Below are 19,292 nucleotides of genomic sequence, written 5' to 3' on the forward strand. Positions count from 1 at the left end.
GCCTTGTTGGAGGAAGTGTGTCACTGGGGGTGGGCATTGAGGTTTCAGACACTCAAGGCAGGCCCAGTGCTGTTCTCTCTTCCTGCCGTCTGCCAATCCAGATAAAGAACTTTCAGTTACTTCTTCAGCATCTTATCTGCCTGCATGCCACCATGCTTCCTACCATGATGACAACGGATTAAACATCTGAACTGTAAGCAAGCCCCAGTTAAATGTTTTCCTTTATAAGACTTGCCATGGATTAGAAAAGCAGTTGAATGCTTTAAGTCTTGGCTTAATGGCCCATACTAGTAGGAGGATAGAAGACAGTGGTACTGAAGGTGATTTGAACAGTGGGGGCCCAGTTCAAGAGGTTTGAGAGCAGAATATTAGTATGTGGCCTACAGATAGTTCTTGTAGTATTTTGGTGAAGAATGTGGCTGCTTTCTGCCCTAACTTAAAAACATCTGCCTGAGGATAAACTGAAGAGTCATGGATTAACAGTTTTGGCAGAGGATAGTTCCAAACAAGCTAGTATTGACTGTGCTGTGTGACTATTAGTGGCCAGTCTTATGCAAACCTGTAATGAAAAGGAGCAAGCTGACCAAGTAAAACTACAAAATGTACAGTTGGAAGAGAAAGGGAACATCAGGAAGCGCAAACAGATTAAAGTCTGAAGTTTAGTGGAATAAAGGGAGTGGTGGCCTCCGAGCAAGAGCTTCCAACTTGTGTGTCAAAAGGAATTAAAGAAAAGCATTGGGCCTGGTGTGGTGGTACATACCTTTAATGCCAACACTCAGAAGGCAGAGGCTAGCAGAGTTTAAGACCAGCAATAGAAACCCTAACTAAGACAGAAGTCATCTTGGAAGAGGCTCTGAAGACAATGGACCCAGTGAAGACAATGGACAAGAATCTTGGATTCTTGTTATCTAGGATGATGAGAAATAACTTCCTATTCTTCATATATTACCACATTGGATAGTTTGTTATATCAATACAGCCTAAGACAGAGCGTGTGCCTCTGTGTGTGTGTGTGTGTGTATGAGACAGAGAGAGAGAAGAGAGAGAGAGAGAGAGAGAGAGAGAGAGAGAGAGAGAGAGAGAGAGAGAGAGAGAGAGAGAGAGAGAGAGAACATAAGACAATGGTTTTTTTTGTTGGTTTTTTGACACAGGGTTTCTCTCTGTAGCCTTGACTGTCCTATAATTTACTCTGTAGACCAGGCTGGCCTTGAATTCAGAGATGTGTATGCCTCTGTCTCCTGAGTGCTGGGATTAAAGGTGTGTGTCACTAATCCACAAGCCCAGAGAAGCTAAGTAAAAAGAGGGACAGACATAGAGGACCCCAGGAAGGGAAATAGTTAAAATCTTCTGGGTAAACTGGGAGGTGGGGTAGAAGGGAGGGGTGGAGGATGAGAGCATGAGGGAAAAAGAAAGCTGAATTGAAGGAGGGATGGAGGGGGAGAGCAATGAAAGAGATATCTTGATAGAGGAAGCCATTACAGGGTTAGGGAGAAACCTGGTGCTAGAGAAATTCCCAGGAATCCATAAGCATGACCCCAGCTAAGACTCCTAGCAACAGTGGAGTGCCTGAATGGGCCTTCCCCTGTAATCAGATTAGTGACTACACTAATTGTTATCATAGAACAAGGGTGCAGGTTCAAGATCATGATGGGGAAAACCACAGAGACAGCTGACCCGAGCTAGTGGAAACTCACAGACTATGGTCTGATAGCTAGGGAACCTGAATGGGACTGAACTAAGCCTTTTGAATGTGGGTGACAGTTACATGGCCTAATCTGTTGGAGGGCAGGGCCCTTGCATTTGGATCAGGACCTATCCTGGATACATAAACTGGCTTTGTGGAGCCCACTCCCTGTGGTGGGATACCTTGCTCAACACTGATACAAGAGGATGGGTCTTGGTCCTGCCTCAACTTGGTATGCTAGACTTTGTTGACTCCCCAAAGAAGGCCTTACCCCATCTGAGGAGTGAACAGAAAAGGTGAAAAGGGGGGAGGTGAGAGGTGGGAGAAGGGGAGAGGAGGAAATGGGATTGGTATGTAAAATAAAAAAATTTAAATAAAAATGTAACTAAAAAATCTATTTTCAAATGAAAAGAAAAAAGTGTGTGTCACCACATGTGGCTGCCAACAGGAATAGTTCAAAAGTAGAAATGAATGAGATGCCTCCCAACTTTATCCATGTTTAGAGAAACACTCACCAGACTGGCCAAGTTTAAGTCTGGTAGTACCAATAATGGTAACACAGAATTAATGGGAATCCAAACACTCTGGGAGTCTTTTCAGGACCCTGGAATTCTTGCACATTCACACCCTGTACACAGGCACAGAGAACATGCCGAGCAGCCTCGCTGTGCATTGTAGCCCCCACTTGGAAACAAGTCCAAGTCTACAGCTGGCTGGACAAACAGTGGTAGAGCCATACCAACAGGACAGTATCACAAAGGAGTTGAGACTCTGACTCTTTGAAACCAAGATAAAAGGGGCTAGTGGTTAACAGCACTGACTGCTTTTCCAGAAGACGTGAATTCAGTTCCCAGCACTTACATGGTAATTTACAACCATCTATAATCCCTGTTCCAGGGGATCCAATGCCGCCTTCAGGCCTCTGCAGGCACTAGGTACCCATGTGGCATACAGATATACATACATGTTGTGGGACTTCATTATAGCTTTTGGGGTACTGGCCCTTAGGGCATGGTGTACGTGTGAAGTGGAGAGAAGCATGCTGGCTCTCTTGGGAGGTTGGAGCAGAAGCAAGCTTGTGTTGTTCACATCTCCCCAGGGCAGATGGGCAGGACATGGCAGCTTCCACCTTGCCCAGCATTCAGTGAGTCTGTGTTCCCTTTGAATTCCATTTCCTTTTGTAGCCCCATAATGAAGACAATTTGTAATTCTGTCTCCTGATTCCATGATCATGAAAACATGAATATGTGCTGGATGGTTTGATGGAGAAACCAGGCAGGTTAGCTTTGTCAATGTGTCTCCACAACCCTGTGCGGACTGCCTTAGATTCTCCTTCATAAAGACCTGACTCCTACGTCATGTCTGTTCCAGATGCTACTAGATTCAAAAACTGTATCTCCCACTGTCCCCTCAGAGTGAGGACTAGGCAGTTCTTTTTTTGTTTGTTTGTTTTTGTTTTTTTGAGGCAGGGCTTCTCTGTGGCTTTGGAGGCTGTCCTGGAACTAGCTCTTGTAGACCAGACTGGTATCAGACTCACAGAGATCCACCTGCCTCTGCCTCCCGAGTGCTGGTATTAAAGGCGTGAGCCACCACCGCCCGGCTCTAGGCAGTTCTTAACCTGTGTGAGGACAGGGACTCAGATTGAGCAGGTAACCAGGAGGAAGGAGATGGCTAGTTGTCATCTCAACAGCTCCAAAACACTTACAAGTCATATGAAAGAACACTTAGCCTTGTGCCATCACATCACTCACATGTCCCCAGAAAAGGGGTATTTATCGACTTATTTCATGAAATGTATCACAAAGGCCTTCCTTCGTGCAATAGTTGTATCAGAACCAGGGTGCACAGATAATGTGCTTGGAACCTTCAGTGTAATATTTTGAACCTTACAAGTCCAAGTGGAGAAACGCTGCTTTAAGTGCAGCGTCCTCCTTTCCTGGCTTGTCCGTGAGGTGATTACATGACCAACCTCCTTAGTTCTTGTGCAGCATCCTGTCTTCAGAGCTCCACAGATGCCATAGGGCTCTTCCTGCAGAGGTCACAGCTAGAAAGCAGAGGTTCCACCACAAGCAATGTCAGGAGGAGGCTATCTGAGTGGTGAGTCCTTCAGTTCACCTATGTGCTGCTTTCTTGACAAATGAAGAATGCACTGTTGCCCAGTTGTGAAGGCCAGAAACCACACAGACAACACGCAGATAAGTCTAGGAGATCAACAGCAAGTGTGCAAGAGAAACAGGATAATTTTATTATCACGTTTTGCTTAAAATAAAGGTACAATAGAATCTCTACAGTTCAGCATGATTAGACATGATTTGTAACTTGAATACACTTTTAAAAAAACAAATGACAACAGGAATGAATCAGCACAAACTACAAAACTACTAGAGGAAAGGGAAGCCATTTCTCTGATAAAATATGTGCTATCACCAAACTTCCTTAGAAACTACTTTCCAACCACTAAGTGCCTTCAGCAAGTCATTAATCAAATGCTTCCTAAATTTAGAAAATGATGATCAAGTGGACTAAAACATGCAATTCTTAATCTTGCTTTTCTAGCTATAAAAGAACAGTATTTCAAGAAAATAAAATATTTTCTAAGCAGTGTTCTGAAAACTTCAATGACCTTTTCTGGCTCAGTACCTGACTTGAAATGTTCAAATGTTTATATTGCACACTAAAGAAACTTGAGCAGCATAGTATGTGCATGAGAAGCTGATGAGAAATAAGATTGGAAACCCCCTTAAATTGTGTTCCATTTACATGATTTAAATATATAGTTTTCTATATCTTTAATTAGTATAAGTAAAAAGGTAAATTTCTGAACAGCACAGAAATACAAATGTCAGAGTTTTACAAAATATATCCAACCCCTTAGACATGCACAACCTTTTAATTTTGGAGTGTTATACCATATAAGAGAGCCAGTTTCTTCTTCATAATGTAGGTAGGGAGTCATTTTTATGAAGTTATTTTACATGAAAAAATAAAGATGCACATTCCTTTTCTTTGTTTCTGAAAAAAGTGTGTGGAATGTTGGGAATTATGAAAAAGCAATTCCAAAGCAACAAAGTCAGAAGACTTGGAATGAGAAAGTCCTAACGGCACAGCATGTTATGAGGAATGATGGTTATCTTCGAGTGATTCGGGGAGTATTCTGTCATCGTTAAAGGCTATCAAGAGATGGCATGGAAAGCCACGAATGCTGGGCCATTTCTCATCAAAGAAGCAGAGTGTGCAAATGTTGCCACTTCAGAAATCCCAAGCAATGCCCCAAACACTAACAGGCTGCACCATAGACCAGTCAGCAGCTTCTGCCCTAGCAGGCTGCCTTCTGTGGAGGCTGCAGCAGACATCTGCCTGTGGGTATAGATCAGGATGATGGCCTGCAGGACTTCGAGACTTATCAACATGGGAGGGAAAGGGGCCACTGGCTGTTAACTCCCACGAAATTTTCTCCGTAGAATATACAGCTTCAATAAAACCTGCCTACCAGGAAAGGAGTGTTATAGCTTCATTTAGAAATGTAAATAGCTGATTACAATTCTAACTCCACTAAAGAACTCATACCTGAAATACGTTAAACACTGATGTCAAAATACTCTGATTCAGACTTTGAGGGGCCTGCTCCCCAGCCATGCAACACCTCATTTTTCGTAATTTGCTTTCTACTTGAGTTTCTAAGGAAAGCTAGTCTAAAGAACAGTAACTGCTTAGTTCAAAACTTGGAAAGCAACAGGGTAGAGGAAGTCTGTCCTGTGGTCAAGAAGGCCCCACTGTTCAGGAAAGCCCCTGCTGTTTCAAAAGGAGAGGAGAACTGCTTTCAGGCTTGGGAGCTAGTGAATCATGAATGGACTTAGGGATGGACAATTCGTATCTTTATGAATCAAACATACATATAAAACTGCTCTCCACCTCTGTTACCTGCAGCTTCAGACTTTCTACTCATCTAGCCCATAGATTCACAGCATTGAGTCTCTCCCTTATCAATGTCATTGTCACTATGCTAGGAATGTCAAGGGCTTCCTCAAAACCACCTGGACAGCAGTGCAGCTCTATCAATGTCTGCATCCTGTAACCCTGAAAATTGTTCGCTCACGTTCACTTCCGCAGGTCTAGTTACAAACGCTCGGTTCTTAGACACAAAAGCATCGTAGGTCACTGGAGAAAAGTGTGGGTGTCAACAGTCACGACTCTGCTGGCAAGAGTCAAAAGGCCTGGTATTGGTTCCAGGGCTACGGCGCCAGTGTTTGGAGACTACTCATCAGTTAGTCTCTCATTGGTGCCTCAAACAGTATGTGGGCTCCCTGGGCTAAGCCGTATCTCCTATTCTCTACAACACTGGCTGCAGCAGTGCCCCTGCCAACAAGAAAATGGCCTATGGCCCTTGAAAAGTCAATGTTTCCCTGAACCTGAAGGAAGCAGGCATACATGGTCTTTTGACCATTCTAAGATGTTTTATATTCCAAGGTAAGTTATTATATGCTGAAAGCCAGTAAAGTGACCATTTTAAGAGTTAAGTTTTAATTTACATTGAGAGAAGATTCAATTATAATATACACTTAAGCCTAGCAGAGAGGTAAACTCCTACAATCCCAGTTATTTGGGAGACAAGAGGCAGAAGGATAGCAATTTAGAGACCTGTGTAGTCAGACTGTGAGATCCTATGCAGGGGGATCCATGAACAAAATCAGAATTAAATTTCATTTAACTTTTTTCCTCAAGCATATTCCAAGGTGAGTGTGTTGCATTGCTTTTTAAGTGACAGCAGGCATTTACCCAGTCATACAAATCTGGTGCAAACTAAAGAATGAATCATCATCTTATTGGCTAATGAGGCAGGGCTCCTAGCAATGCCAACTACCACAGGTATCTTATCATGCTGCGGCCACAAGAATGGTATCTAAGAATCCCAACAGGTTCAGTATAACACTGATTAAAATGCCTTCCAGTTTTGTGTGGTTTTACTACTTCTCTTTCAAAAATTCCCTGGCTGAAGCAAATGAATGGTGTTCTCCCATTAATCAATTTATCTCATATAATCAATTTATTGTCACTGGATTCTCTCAAGGTATTATGCTCAATTGAAGTAGCTTGTATTTTGTGGCTTTGTGTTGAAGTGCAAATTGCAAAGTTTTATAGATATTAGATTATGCCCTATGTTCTTTTCATAGTATTTAGGGCATAAGGGATAACTGAAATATAATCAAGTGTCCTTAATTAGGCCCCTTATTTTCCCAATGCTTGTTAAATAATATGTAGATATAATGATTATTCCACATGTCTTCTGTTACTAAAAAGGCAGATTGTTCCCCAAAAATAGTCCCTGAGAACACCCATTAAGGATCCTCTGAAAAGCAAAAGACAGTTATAAATGACAAACACATGAACTCCAACTGTGTACAAATCATGAAAGGTTGGGCAATTCATGCCTGCAGTAACATGAAACTAGCTGTACTTTACCAAAAAGTGACTCAGGGCATAGCTGTAGGCTCATTCATTGCCTTGCTTCCTACATTTCTATCATTTGAGGGTGTGTGTGTGTGTGTGTGTGTGTGTGTGTGTGTATGTATGCACGTGTGCAAGCATGTATAATGACACACCACCCACGCAGAGGTCAGAGGACAATTTTCAAGAGTTGGTCTTTGCTTAACCTTGTTTTGAGGCAGGGTCTCTCTTGTTTCTGCAAATTCACTGCATACTCCAGGCTAGCTGGCTTGTGAGCTTCCAGAAGAGTGTCCTGACCCCCATCTCACTATAGAACACTGGGATTATAGATGTGGCTTTTTCTAAGGGTTCCAGGGATCTGAACTCAGGTTGTCAGGTTTGTACATTAAGCACTTTTACTCACTAAATCATTCCCCTGGCCCACTTCTTGATTTTCTAAATGTGAGCTAAGGTGTGGTTTATACTTAACCTTTATTGGTTACTTTGTTTTTCTTTTAAAGGTGGTAGATCTGACTAAAGGAGGATTTTCAGTCAGGAAAGTAGGAAGGTCATATATCTTTGAAAGACTCAATGCAGAGTAAGACTAAGAGAAGGCCTGCAGATCTGTCAGGATCCAATGGACAACCATTCACACACAGAAACAAGGCACACATTTTAGATAACAAAGTGCTGATTAAGACTACAACATAGCTGGAGCTGATCATGCCGGCACGTGGGTCATTAAACTACTGCCCTACAGACATGTGCCAACCCGTCAGTGCTCCTGAGCCACCACTGCTGTTCCCCTGAATGGTCACGGCCAGCAAGGGGGAAGCACAGTGGCGTCTTTGCTGCCTCACACCAACTTTGCCAGAAAGAAATTCATCTCAAATGACAACTCATCTTTAGAGCTTTCCCCTCCTGACTTTCACAGCTCTGGGAAGAAACGAGCTGGCAAATGTGTTTACTGGGTAGAAGGTCCCCTCCACGCCCCACCCCTACAAAAGTTCATCCTAGAACTCAGCAGAGTAATATATGCTGGAATGCATAGTCCCTATGTTTTACAAGTACATTGTAGGGCTAACTTCAGAGAAAGTACAATAGTAATATAACTTAATTTTAGTCAATATAAATTACAATGACCATCTAAATATTTAAACAGCAAAATAGAACAAAATATACATATGTAAAAATTCTACGTAAACAAATGTACAATCTCAGAACTTAAAATTCACTAGAAGGTTCATTGTGTACATTGATTAGGCTCAGAATGAAGTAAAAGTAGTCAATTTAACCCCCAACCTGGAAATCTAGTCCTGCTATGGTTGTGACTTCATGTGTTCAGCATCCTGCAACATTCATTTAGACAGAGTGCAACCGTCCATGTAAACACTTTGCTATCCTGGTCCCTGGGTATGGACCTGTAGATAGAGGAGACCCTGGGAGCAACAGATGAGGAGGGAGCATTACACCTTAGAGAACAAAGCAACTTCTGCTGGTGGCCTCAGGACTTCCCGTTGGGTGGCTCAGGAAGACTCTGAGGGGTGGATGTGGTGAAAGTGGACAGCCATGAAGACATAGCTGTCTTTGCACTGGAAAAAGCTCCTCCCACTGACTGGCCTGTGTGAAAGAGAGAAACAAAAGGAAAAATATATGAACTTAATAAAAAGGTTTAATTTTTTTGCATGTGGGGAATGGAACTTAGGGGATGCTCTAATATTGAACCACATCTTCAAGCCTATACTTAATATTTTGTTAGGATACAATGAAAACCCAGCAACCATGAATAAGGGTATCTCACTGAAATTCAGTAAAATGATGTAGTTGCTAAAATAACACTTAAATTTTCAGTTCAAAACAATCTTTCGCCAGGCGTTGGTGGTGCACATCTTTAATCCCAGCACTCAGGAGGCAGAGGCAGGTGGATCTCTGTGAGTTCGAGACCAGCCTGGTCTACAAGAGCTAGTTCCAGGACAGCCTCCAAAGCCACAGAGAAACCCTGTCTCGAAAAAAACCAAACCAAACCAAACCAAACCAAACCAAAAACCAAAAAAACAATCTTTCAGTGGGAATGTCTTAAAGAAAACCAAGTAATTTCTTACCATAGGAGGCACACTAGGTACTTTGTAGGGGTTAATAACACAATTTTATAGCCACAGCACTAGCAATTCTGACTGTGAAACAGAATTATCTGGAGAGCTTAAAAAGCCAAACAAGGGGCTGCAGAGATGTCTCAGGAGTTAAGATCATTTACTGTTCTTCCAGAGGACCCAGGTTCAGTTCCTAGCACCCATATCAGTAAACTCACAAACCACCTTTAATTGTAGCTCCCAGGGATCCAATGCTTCTAGCCTTCATGGTCACATACACATACCTGCACATAATCATACACATGCAGAAAGACAGACCATACACTCTCTCTCTCTCTCTCTCTCTCTCTCTCTCTCTCTCTCTCTCTCTCTCTCTCTCTCTCTCTCTCTCTCTCTCTCTCTCACACACACACACACACACACACACACACACATACACAGTCCTACACTCTATGTACCTTAAATGCTGAGTAGCCACTTACTCATACTGGAAGAATTAGTAATATACTAGAAGAGAATCTATATCAGACAAAGAAATACTGAGCCTTGCAGGCCTCAAGTCTTTGTTGTTTTAAAGAATATTCTCTCTGAAGCTGCTGTGAATGTGACATTATTTGAGTATTCCGATTTAATGAGCAGCAGTAGCAACACTGAAAACCAAATGCACCTGTCCTCCCTATCTGTGGCTTTAGTCCTGGGTTTGGGTCCCCTGCCATCTATATCTTCAGATAGTCTCCTTTTGTCTAATGTACACATACTCATTCTCCCGATTACAAGTCAAGTGGAGTTATCCAGTTAAACTGGCTGTCTTGGAACTAGTTCTGCAGACCAAACTCACAGCAATCTACATGCCTCTGTCTCCAGAGTGCTAGGATTAAAGGTGTGTGCCATCACTGCCTGAAAGAGGGAATCTTACATGACCAATGCTCCTAACAGACTGGCCTGTGGGCAAATTTATTGGTCATTTTCTTGATTAACAACTGGTGTAGGAGCCGGGCGTTGGTGGCGCACGCCTTTAATCCCAGCACTTGGGAGGCAGAGGCAGGCGGATCTCTGTGAGTTCGAGGCCAGCCTGGTCTACAAGAGCTAGTTCCAGGACAGCCTCCAAAGCCACAGAGAAACCCTGTCTCGAAAAACCAGAAAAAACAAAACAAAACAAAAAACAACTGGTATAGGAGAGCGTAGCCCACTGTGGGCAGAACCATTCCTGGGAGTGGTCCTGATGGTATAAAAAGGCAGGCTGCTAAGCAAAGTCCTGAGCAAGTCAGTAAGAAGCGCTTTTCATGGTCTTTGCTTCAGTTCCTGTCTTGGCTTCTCTCAATGGACTGTGTCCCAGCACATGTAAGTCAAGCAAACCCTTCCCTTCCTGAGTTGCTTTTGGTCATGATTACCCTAATTAAGATACCTGGTACACAGTGTCTATGTTCCAGTAACTCTAAGGGCACAACAGTGAAACTATCAATTTGAACATGGCAAAGAAGAGCTATAAGGTGATTTCTTTATATGAAAAATTGAAAGTATTTGAGTGACAGAATATAGTCATATAATTTTATTAAAATACACTGTTATAACTATCTCAACCTATTATTGCTGTTAACCTCTGACTTGGCTAATTTACATGCTAATGTTTTATTACAGGTTGTATGTGTAAGAAAATCATGGCATGTCCATGTTTTCGAGTATTCTCTGGGATTCTTAAAATAAATCTCCTTTGGATAGGGAAAACACTACTATAATGATTCATATGTCTACAATGAAGCTAAATTTTTCTATTAAAAACAAGTGTTGTAGAATATTTTACCTAGGCAAAGGTCTGTGTTACATTTGTTTATGCTGTGGAATTATTTAACTATGCAAATTTTTGTTACATTTGTTTCTGCTGCCTTTGTTAATGATGTAAAGATGTGATAGAAGACAGAGAAACCCTGTCTCAAAAAACCCCAAAAACCCTATGTGTTACAGTTAACTATGTAAAGAGGTGTTGCTGTTTCACCTTGCCTGCCTAAGGCACCTGCTTGGTCTCATGAAAAGGTGAACAGCCAATAGCCAGGCAGGAGAGGGACATGCAAGGCTGGCAGGCAAAGAGAGTAAGTAGGTGAAAGCCAGGCTTGAGAAGGAAGAGAGAAGAGATCAAGGGAGAAAGGGAGGGACACACTTGGGGCCAAAATTCAGGCAGCCACCAACCAGCCAGACACAGTAAGTAGTGAAAGTAGGACATACAGGCTGGGTGGTGGTGGCGCATGCCTTTAATCCCAGCACTCGGGAGGCAGAGGCAGGCGGATCTCTGTTTGAGGCCAGCCTGGTCTACAGAGCTAGTTCCAGGACAGTTAGGCTACACAGAAAAACCCTGTCTCAACACCCCCCCCAAAATAAAGTAGGCAGAAAAAAAAAAAAGGAAGGAAGAAAGGTTAAAAGCCCTGAGGCAAAACATAGATGACAAGAAACAGGTTAGGTTTTATGAGCTAGCAATAAACAACCCTAAGCTAAGGCTGAGCATTCATAATTAGTAATAAGTCTCCATGTCATGATTTGGGAGCTGGTTGGTGGCCTAGAAGAAAAAGCCTGGTATAAGAATTCAAAATAAATCAAATGTATAACCATACAGAAATAAATGCTTATATGTTGCGGAATATTATTTTAATGTGTGTTACATTTGTTTATGTTATGGAACATTTGTTTTAATGATGCAAAGATATGTTGCATTCTTTTATTTTGCATTTGTTTAACCCTGAAGCTGTGTAACTTTGCTTGTCTAAAACACCCGATGGTCTAATAAAGAGCTGAATGGTCAACAGCTAGATAGGAGAAAGGATAGGCAGGGTTGGCAGGCAGAGAGAATAAAGAAGAAGAAAAATCTGGGAAGAAGAGGAAGGAACAAAGAGTGAAATGAGTAATAAAAGAACTACATTTTGGCATAACAATGCAGGGCTCCTGAATTTCCACATGACCTGAGAAAGCTTGGAAAAAAAAAACAGGAAGTAAAAGGACACTGTTCCTTTAAGAGACACTGTTGCTCAGTGTCTCTTAATGCATAGTGTTTCTTCCCTTTTTAAACACCTATTAATTATAAACTTCTAGTGTTTCTTCCTTGTTTTACATTTATCAATTATAGACTTCTAGTATAACTAACCACATAAACGTAGCTTTCTTTTTTTTTTTGGTTTTTCGAGACAGGGTTTCTCTGTATTGTTTTGGAGGCTGTCCTGGAACTCGTTCTGTAGACCAGGCTGCCCTTGAACTCACAGAGATCCGCCTGCATCTGCCTCCCAAATGCTGGGACTAAAGGCGTGTGCCACCAACTCCGGGCATAAATGTAGTTTTATATACTAACACCCTTTCTCCCTGGACAAACTAAAAAATGTCTGTGGCAGCCCAGGCACCAGCTTACATATCTACAAAGATTTAATGCAATTCCTGGTCACAAACCTCCAACCGGGTCATGAGCTTTAGGCCTGGCTTTCCCAACCCAAGAAAGGGGCCCAGCCAGACACTCAATCTGTACAGAAGTCCTAGCCTCACTGCTTACAAGTTTTTTACTCATGCAGACAAAAAAGACTAGAGAGACACAGTAAGAGAGGTTCAGATGTAAAGGTTATAATGTGCATAGACTTAAGAAAGAAAGAAAGAAAGAAAGAAAGAAAGGATAAAAAAGAAAGAAAAGGTATGGACAGTCATAGAAAGAAGTAAATATTTAAAAATAATTAAGCCTTTAAAGAGAGAGGAAAAGTAATATAAAAGAAAAACCCATGTGATAGGAAATACAAAAGGAATCTGGATCCTATATAGATAGTATTGATTGACTTTGAATTGTTGAATGCCGACAAGCAAACAACAGCTACTTAGGAGACATGGGATTGTGAACAGTACTGCTGTGGTCCACAAGGTCATACAGTGAGACTGCAGTTGACAAATTCACCAGGCTAACCCATCGGAATAATGACCAACATATTCCGTTGAAGAAAAACCCTACTTGCAAAACTTTGGGGAAACCTGCCTTTTGAATAGTCACTATCATTCCTGTAAAACCCTTGTGAAACCATAGCACTTCCCCTTTTCCATAGTGGGATTTGTCCCCAAAACCCCAGCAGTGTATTAATCAATTATTGGGCACAAGCTCCTCTTGTACTGGTAAACTGGGTAACTGTCTCCCACATTGTGGGGCCCTGGTGTGAAAGTATTCACACAGTCAAGGAAGTTTTTTGTTCTCTTAGTCAAGTCTACATAACTTAGAAGCTAGCTCCTTACAATTATTTTACAGCAGGATATCCGACAAGGAGAGGAGTATTGCAAACAGACCACATTCAGAGCTTTAATAGGCAGGCACTGAGTAGGAGACATGGCATGTCTGCCCCCACTGACTGGGCAGCACTGACTCCTCTAACAGCTAACTCAGGAGAGTGCAGCCCACTGGCCCCTGCTCTACCTTCACAAGCTGTCAATATACTATGTACTCACCTCCACCTCAATTCTACTGAACAAGATCTTAATCTAGGAAACTGTTTGTGTCTTTACTCCTGAGATTCAGGAAAAAGCATCTGATCGCTTAGCCAGCCCCAGAGAAAGGAATCCCTTCTCACCAGGTGTCAGCAGTGCCACTGCCTGGACACAGCCCACAGCTTGGCTCCAGCTGCAGCCTCTGGATCTCATATATCCTCTCCCTGATCTAGTGCTGGGGGATTCACTAGCATTTGGCAAAAATGCTAATATGGGTTAAGGGTCCATTTTCCTTCTTCAGTTTATGCTAGTCACCATGGCTACCCTGATGCTGTTTCCAGCTACCAGGAAAGCAAAAGTGAAACCCAATGCATAGTGTTTCTTCCTTTTTTAAAACAGCTATTACTATAAACTTCTAGTGTTTCTTCCTTGTTTTACATTTATCAATTATGGTCTTCTAGAATGACTAACACCCTTTCTCCCTTATTAGTGATCCCATTTAACCCTTCCTCCACCACTTTGCAATTGTCAGAGAATTGCTAATTGTATCTGTATGGGGTATATAAAGCAGAAGCCTTATGGGATGCGGGCCCCTCTCTCCTTTTGAAGAATAAAGAGCAATTTGAGGAATGTGTGTGAGCCTGTTTGTTTCCCTTCACTCTCAGACCTTTTTTTTTAGCGAAGCCTTACCAGGTTGCTGTAAGCCCCTAGTCTGGACCCTGAGAGGACATTGAGGCTGGAATTCTCGGAGGTCCTCATTACAGTACTACAAAATTGAACCAACCAAGATAAAAAGAAGTAAAAAAAATATATTTGTCAAATGGAAATAAAAAAATGCTTTGGAGTTTTGTTCCCACAGGAGATAAAAGGCTGTGGATTCCTTCAGGAATAATAATGGATCAAGTTGATCAAGGAAAACCTCCTGACTCTTGACAGATGTTATTTATCAACAAAGGTTATTGCTGGAATTCCCAGGACTTGGTCCTTATCTCAAATCTTCTTAGGGACCCCACCCAGGAAGTAGTTTGGAGAAAACAATGCCCACATTCCCAAGAGTTGAGGGGTGTGGATGGTCTTTGGTTATTTGGTGGGCTATGGATGTTTGTTATCATTTAGGAGAATATAGTATACTGATACAAATTTAAAGTTATTTTTGTTACATTGTACATATATTTCTTCTTTTGTTTAAGGTATTACACATATGCAGTTCATTTAAAAATATAAGGTAAAGTTATAGTTTTTAAAAGCTATTATAACCTATTTAGGATAATCAAGAAACATAGGTTAGTAGTTGTCATCTATAGCAGTCAATTTTGTAGATATGTTAGGTATGTTTTCAAGATCATATAGAGATGTATTTTAGATACACAAATGGTTTTCAAACACTTCAAAGACCTACATAATATAGCATATACAATGCTTTATTAATCTAAGGTTTTTCATGACAGTAAGACACATCTGCTCCTGGCAGTGCCAACTTACTTCAGAGAAAATGATGGACATTGAGAAGAAAATCCTTTGGAGTTTGCTTTCATTGTGGCAAGGTTAGCCACTGGGCAAAGAAATAGCTCTTGCCTTTGACTAATGACAATGTGCTGTGCAGACTGGACATGAGGGACACACAGGAGAAACTGTTGAGCCAAAACAAGGCAGGACAGTCCTTCAAAATTCTTGCTTCCCAGAAAGGTCTGCCAAATATTCTTCAGGACACAGAAGAAAGTGACTGTAAAACTTTGCCAATATAAGGCAGGACAGTTTTTAAAATTTCCTGTTTCACTGAAAAGTCTGCCAGATACTCTAGGCCTGTAGGCTGAAGATGGATGCCCCAATGCTGCAGAGAAACTCTGGGTGACTGTCCAGGCAGGCAGATGTCTTTGTCATTTCTGGAGTTTTGGAAGTTGCTTGCAATGTTCTTCCTGTTTATTCAGGTAATAATATATTCTTTTGGAGTCTTTTGAGTTAAAGACTAGATAGTTATAATTGCAGTTTTCTTTAGTTGTGATAATATACTAAGTGTAAAACTTTGGATTCACTAAGATAGGATAGATAATGCATTATTTCTCTGACTATGCTAACTATAAATGTAATTCTTACTTGATAACTGTTTTTGTTGTATGTAGTTTTACTATGTTAAAGTCAAAACCTTTCATTTTTATTTAGACAAAAAGGGGGAAATGCAAAATATTATTTTAAGGTGTGTTATATTTGTTTATGCTATGGAATATTTGTTTTAATGATGCAAAGATGTGTTGCATTATTTTATGTTGCATTTAACTCTGTGAAGCTGTGTTACTTTGCCTGTCTAAAACACCTGAGGTCTAATAAAGAGCTGAACAGTCAATAGTGTGACAGGAGGAAGGATATTTGGGGCTGACAGACAGAGGTAATAAACAAGAGGAGAAATCTGGGAAGAAGAGGAAGGATAGAAGAGCAAAAAGAACAATAAGAAAACCACCACACTTAGATCAAATTCCATTCCTCTGACAATAAAATGAATCTAATAGTAGGGCTATATGTTCTGTGCTTTTTAAAAATGAGTTCATAGAGTCCTTTCATCATCTTTCTATAGATGTAAGGAATGTTAGCTACCAAGATCAGCATGAGGCATTATCATATGGGGCTTCTGAGTTGTGGTCAATAAGGGTTAGCTAATAGTTGTGTTATGTGTTAAACATAAAGTATCCCCACCACGTATGTTTGAATGTTTTGGGAGGTCTTGGGTGGGGCTTTGAGATTGTATGTTTCCAATTCCAGCTTCCTGATACACTAGGATGACAGGAATAGCCACATGCTCACACTGTTAGGAATTCCATCACGACTTTTCCAACTTGATGAACTCTACCTTTTAAAACCATAGCCAAAGCAAACTTCTCCCTTGTTTCTGTTGGGTATGGTCAAAGTGGTGAAAAAGTAACTACTACGGTTTCTAGGTTTGAAACTGGATCAAAATAACACGTTAAAAATATAGAAAAGGGGGCTGGAGAGATGGCTCAGAGGTTAAGAGCACTGGCTGCTCTTCCAGAGGTCCTGAGGTCAATTCCCAGCAACCATATGGTGGCTCACAACCATCTGTAATGAGATCTGGTGCCTCTTCTGACCTGCAGGAATACATACATGCAGGCTGAACACTGAATACATAATAAATAAATAAATAAATCTTTAAAAAATATATAGAAAAGAGGGGCTAGGTGTGGTGGTGCACACTTTAATGCCAGTATTTGGAAGGCAGAGGCAGGCAGATCTCTGAGTTCAAGGACAGCGTGGTATACTTAAGTTACAAGTTAGCCACAGCTACACAGCGAGACCCTGTCTCAAAACAAAAACATCAAAAAAACCAAACCAAACCAAAAACACCAACCAACCAAAACCAACAAAGGAGAGAGGGGGAAAGAGGAAATAAAGAATTTATTCAGATTCAACAGGAATATCATCTTCAAAAAAATTTTTTTTGGTTTTTACGAGACAGGGTTTCTCTGTATTGTTTTGGAGGCTGTCGGTCCAGCCCAGCCTCGAATTCACAGAGATCTGCCTGCCTCTGCCTCCCGAGTGCTGGGATTAAAGGCGTGCACCACCACGGCATCTTAAAAAATGTTTAAGTGAACAAAATGCTAGGCACAGAAAGATATATGTAACATGCCATGATTTATCTAGCTTTGGGTATTTGGTTAATACGGGCCTCATAAAATGAGGTGGAAAGTATTACCTCATTCACTACTTTCTGAAAGGTTTTGTATACAATTTATGTTATTTCTTCCTTAAACTGTTGTGCCCAAGTTGCAAAGTCCCCAAAGACCACCAGGAAGACAGACCCACTAAACTGCAAAAGCAAGGCTTAATGATTGTTCATTCACCCGTGACAGGGACCCTGTCTGGCTAGCTGTCGCAGCAGCCTCCAGAGGGAGAGAAGTTCCCTGTCTACTGCTAGGTTTTAAAGACAAAAGTTACAGGATTACATCAGTAGGTACGGGTTGGTTTCTGATTGGCTGACATTTGGGAACAATCAGGAGAATTTCTCAAAGTCATATTTTGGCATGAAATACCTGTGTACCAATTATTTTCATTGGTCAGTGCTGAGAGGGAATATTCTATAGTTTCTATGGCATTGTCTTGTTACTTGCAGGTGGCCTGTTATACATAGATACCAATAGTTTTCAGAATTATATCTTGGAGATTACAGGGGAGGTTTTGGTCCCCCCTGGAGTTTCTTTTGTGGCCAAACAGTGCCCAGGAACCAAGCATCTAGGAGGCTTGGGGGGGGGCGGGGTCTGGAGTTTCTTTGTGTTCAGTTTTGGCCCTAGACTCCGGGAGGCTAGAGGATCTGGAGTTTCCTTGTGTCAGAGGCCTACCTGTCTTTTCTGTAGCCTGTCATGGCTACTAAAGCAGGGAACTGAGTGAGGATCTGGTCCCTTTATTTCTAAATTATTAGAAGTGAGGTCTTTGAGTTTTGTCTACCCCTTTCAAAAAACGTCTAAGAGAAATTCAAAGAGAAGCTTGTACCCTCAGCACCTGGGATGCTGAGTCAGGAGGATCCAGATTTTGAGGCTAATAAAGGCTACCAAGTGAGACTGTCTTAACAAAAAGAAGGGGTTGAGTAAGAGAAAGGAAGAGAGGGAGAAAGGAAGGAGGAAGAGAGAATCCAAAAGTGAAGCCAACATGGATGTGGACTGACAGTTAGAAATCTTGCACCAGGTTTTAATTTATTCAGCAGAGCCAGAGCTATTCTAATTGTAAATTCCTTATTAGTTTATGTCGTCAAGGAATTTGTCCAGCTATGTCATAAAATTATTCACAAGCTTCCTTTGTCCTTTCAGTTCCTATGAGTCTAAAGTGAAGTCACAGTGTTAGTGTCTCTTTTGGCAGTCAACTTGGAAACCATAAAAGCCTTCCTTAGTTTTAAGACTGACAATTCCCCCTTCCCCCCCAGATAGGGTTTTTCTGTGTAGCTTTGGAGCCTGTCCTGCCTCTGCCTCCCGAGTGCTGGGATTAAAGGTGTGAGCCACCACGCCCAGATAAGACTGACAATGTAAAAATTCCCTTTGTATTACATGATCCACAAACCTATAACTTTATTTTAATGAACTACACACTGAAAAGAGAAACGGATACATATGACATGACAGCAGCTCCTGCTGAGGGTGTGCCTTACCGACAGCTTTTCCTGTTTGTACCACATTCCGGCTAGTTGTTACCATGACATTGCCAATTTTTTTGCCACGTTCACTGTTCTGAACAGAACTAAGAAAAAAAAAAACAATTTTTTAAAAATCTCAAACATTTGATAATACCCACAATCAAACCACTCTATTATCATTCCAAATTAGTATTGGGAAAATAAAAAACAAAATTATTATGAGTAAATTTCGGAATGTACCAAAAGAACACAGAAATGAGCTAAGAGGTGAGGACATAAAGATGTATCTCCTTGACAGACATGGTTTGCTGAGAGCATGTCATCAAAATAGAAATGATAAATCCTGTTATTTTTTTCATACTATTGTATATAGACAGAGTACTTTCATTTTAAAATACATGTTGTTCAATCACAGAATGTTATAGTCATTGGGTTACTATTTCAAACACAAGTCCATCAAGAAGATAAACAAAATACCCAACTGGCAACGAAACACAAGGCATATACTCAGACAGAATATTCCCCCTTA

At 41.3% G+C, this 19,292-nt stretch overlaps 1 protein-coding gene across 3 annotated transcripts in view; it reads right to left on the reverse strand.

The window, feature by feature from the left end:
* The window catches only part of Avl9 (AVL9 cell migration associated), a 57,358-nt gene that overhangs the window by 1,555 nt on the left and 36,511 nt on the right, over positions 1-19,292 (reverse strand). For 2 of the 3 annotated variants that reach the window (XM_021223766.2, XM_005087415.4), the window contains 2 exons: positions 18,779-18,867; positions 3,907-8,728 (listed from right to left, as the gene is read on the reverse strand). In XM_021223766.2, coding sequence (XP_021079425.1) covers positions 8,613-8,728; positions 18,779-18,867 — 205 coding nt within the window. In that variant the 3' untranslated portion in view covers positions 3,907-8,612. Of the gene's footprint in view, positions 1-3,653; positions 3,886-3,906; positions 8,729-18,778; positions 18,868-19,292 lie in introns of those variants that run through there. The other variant, XR_005873697.1, reaches the window with a different exon arrangement.

This window comes from Mesocricetus auratus, unplaced genomic scaffold, assembly GCF_017639785.1.
Source record: "Mesocricetus auratus isolate SY011 unplaced genomic scaffold, BCM_Maur_2.0 Super-Scaffold_100676, whole genome shotgun sequence".
Classification (NCBI taxonomy): domain Eukaryota; kingdom Metazoa; phylum Chordata; class Mammalia; order Rodentia; family Cricetidae; genus Mesocricetus; species Mesocricetus auratus.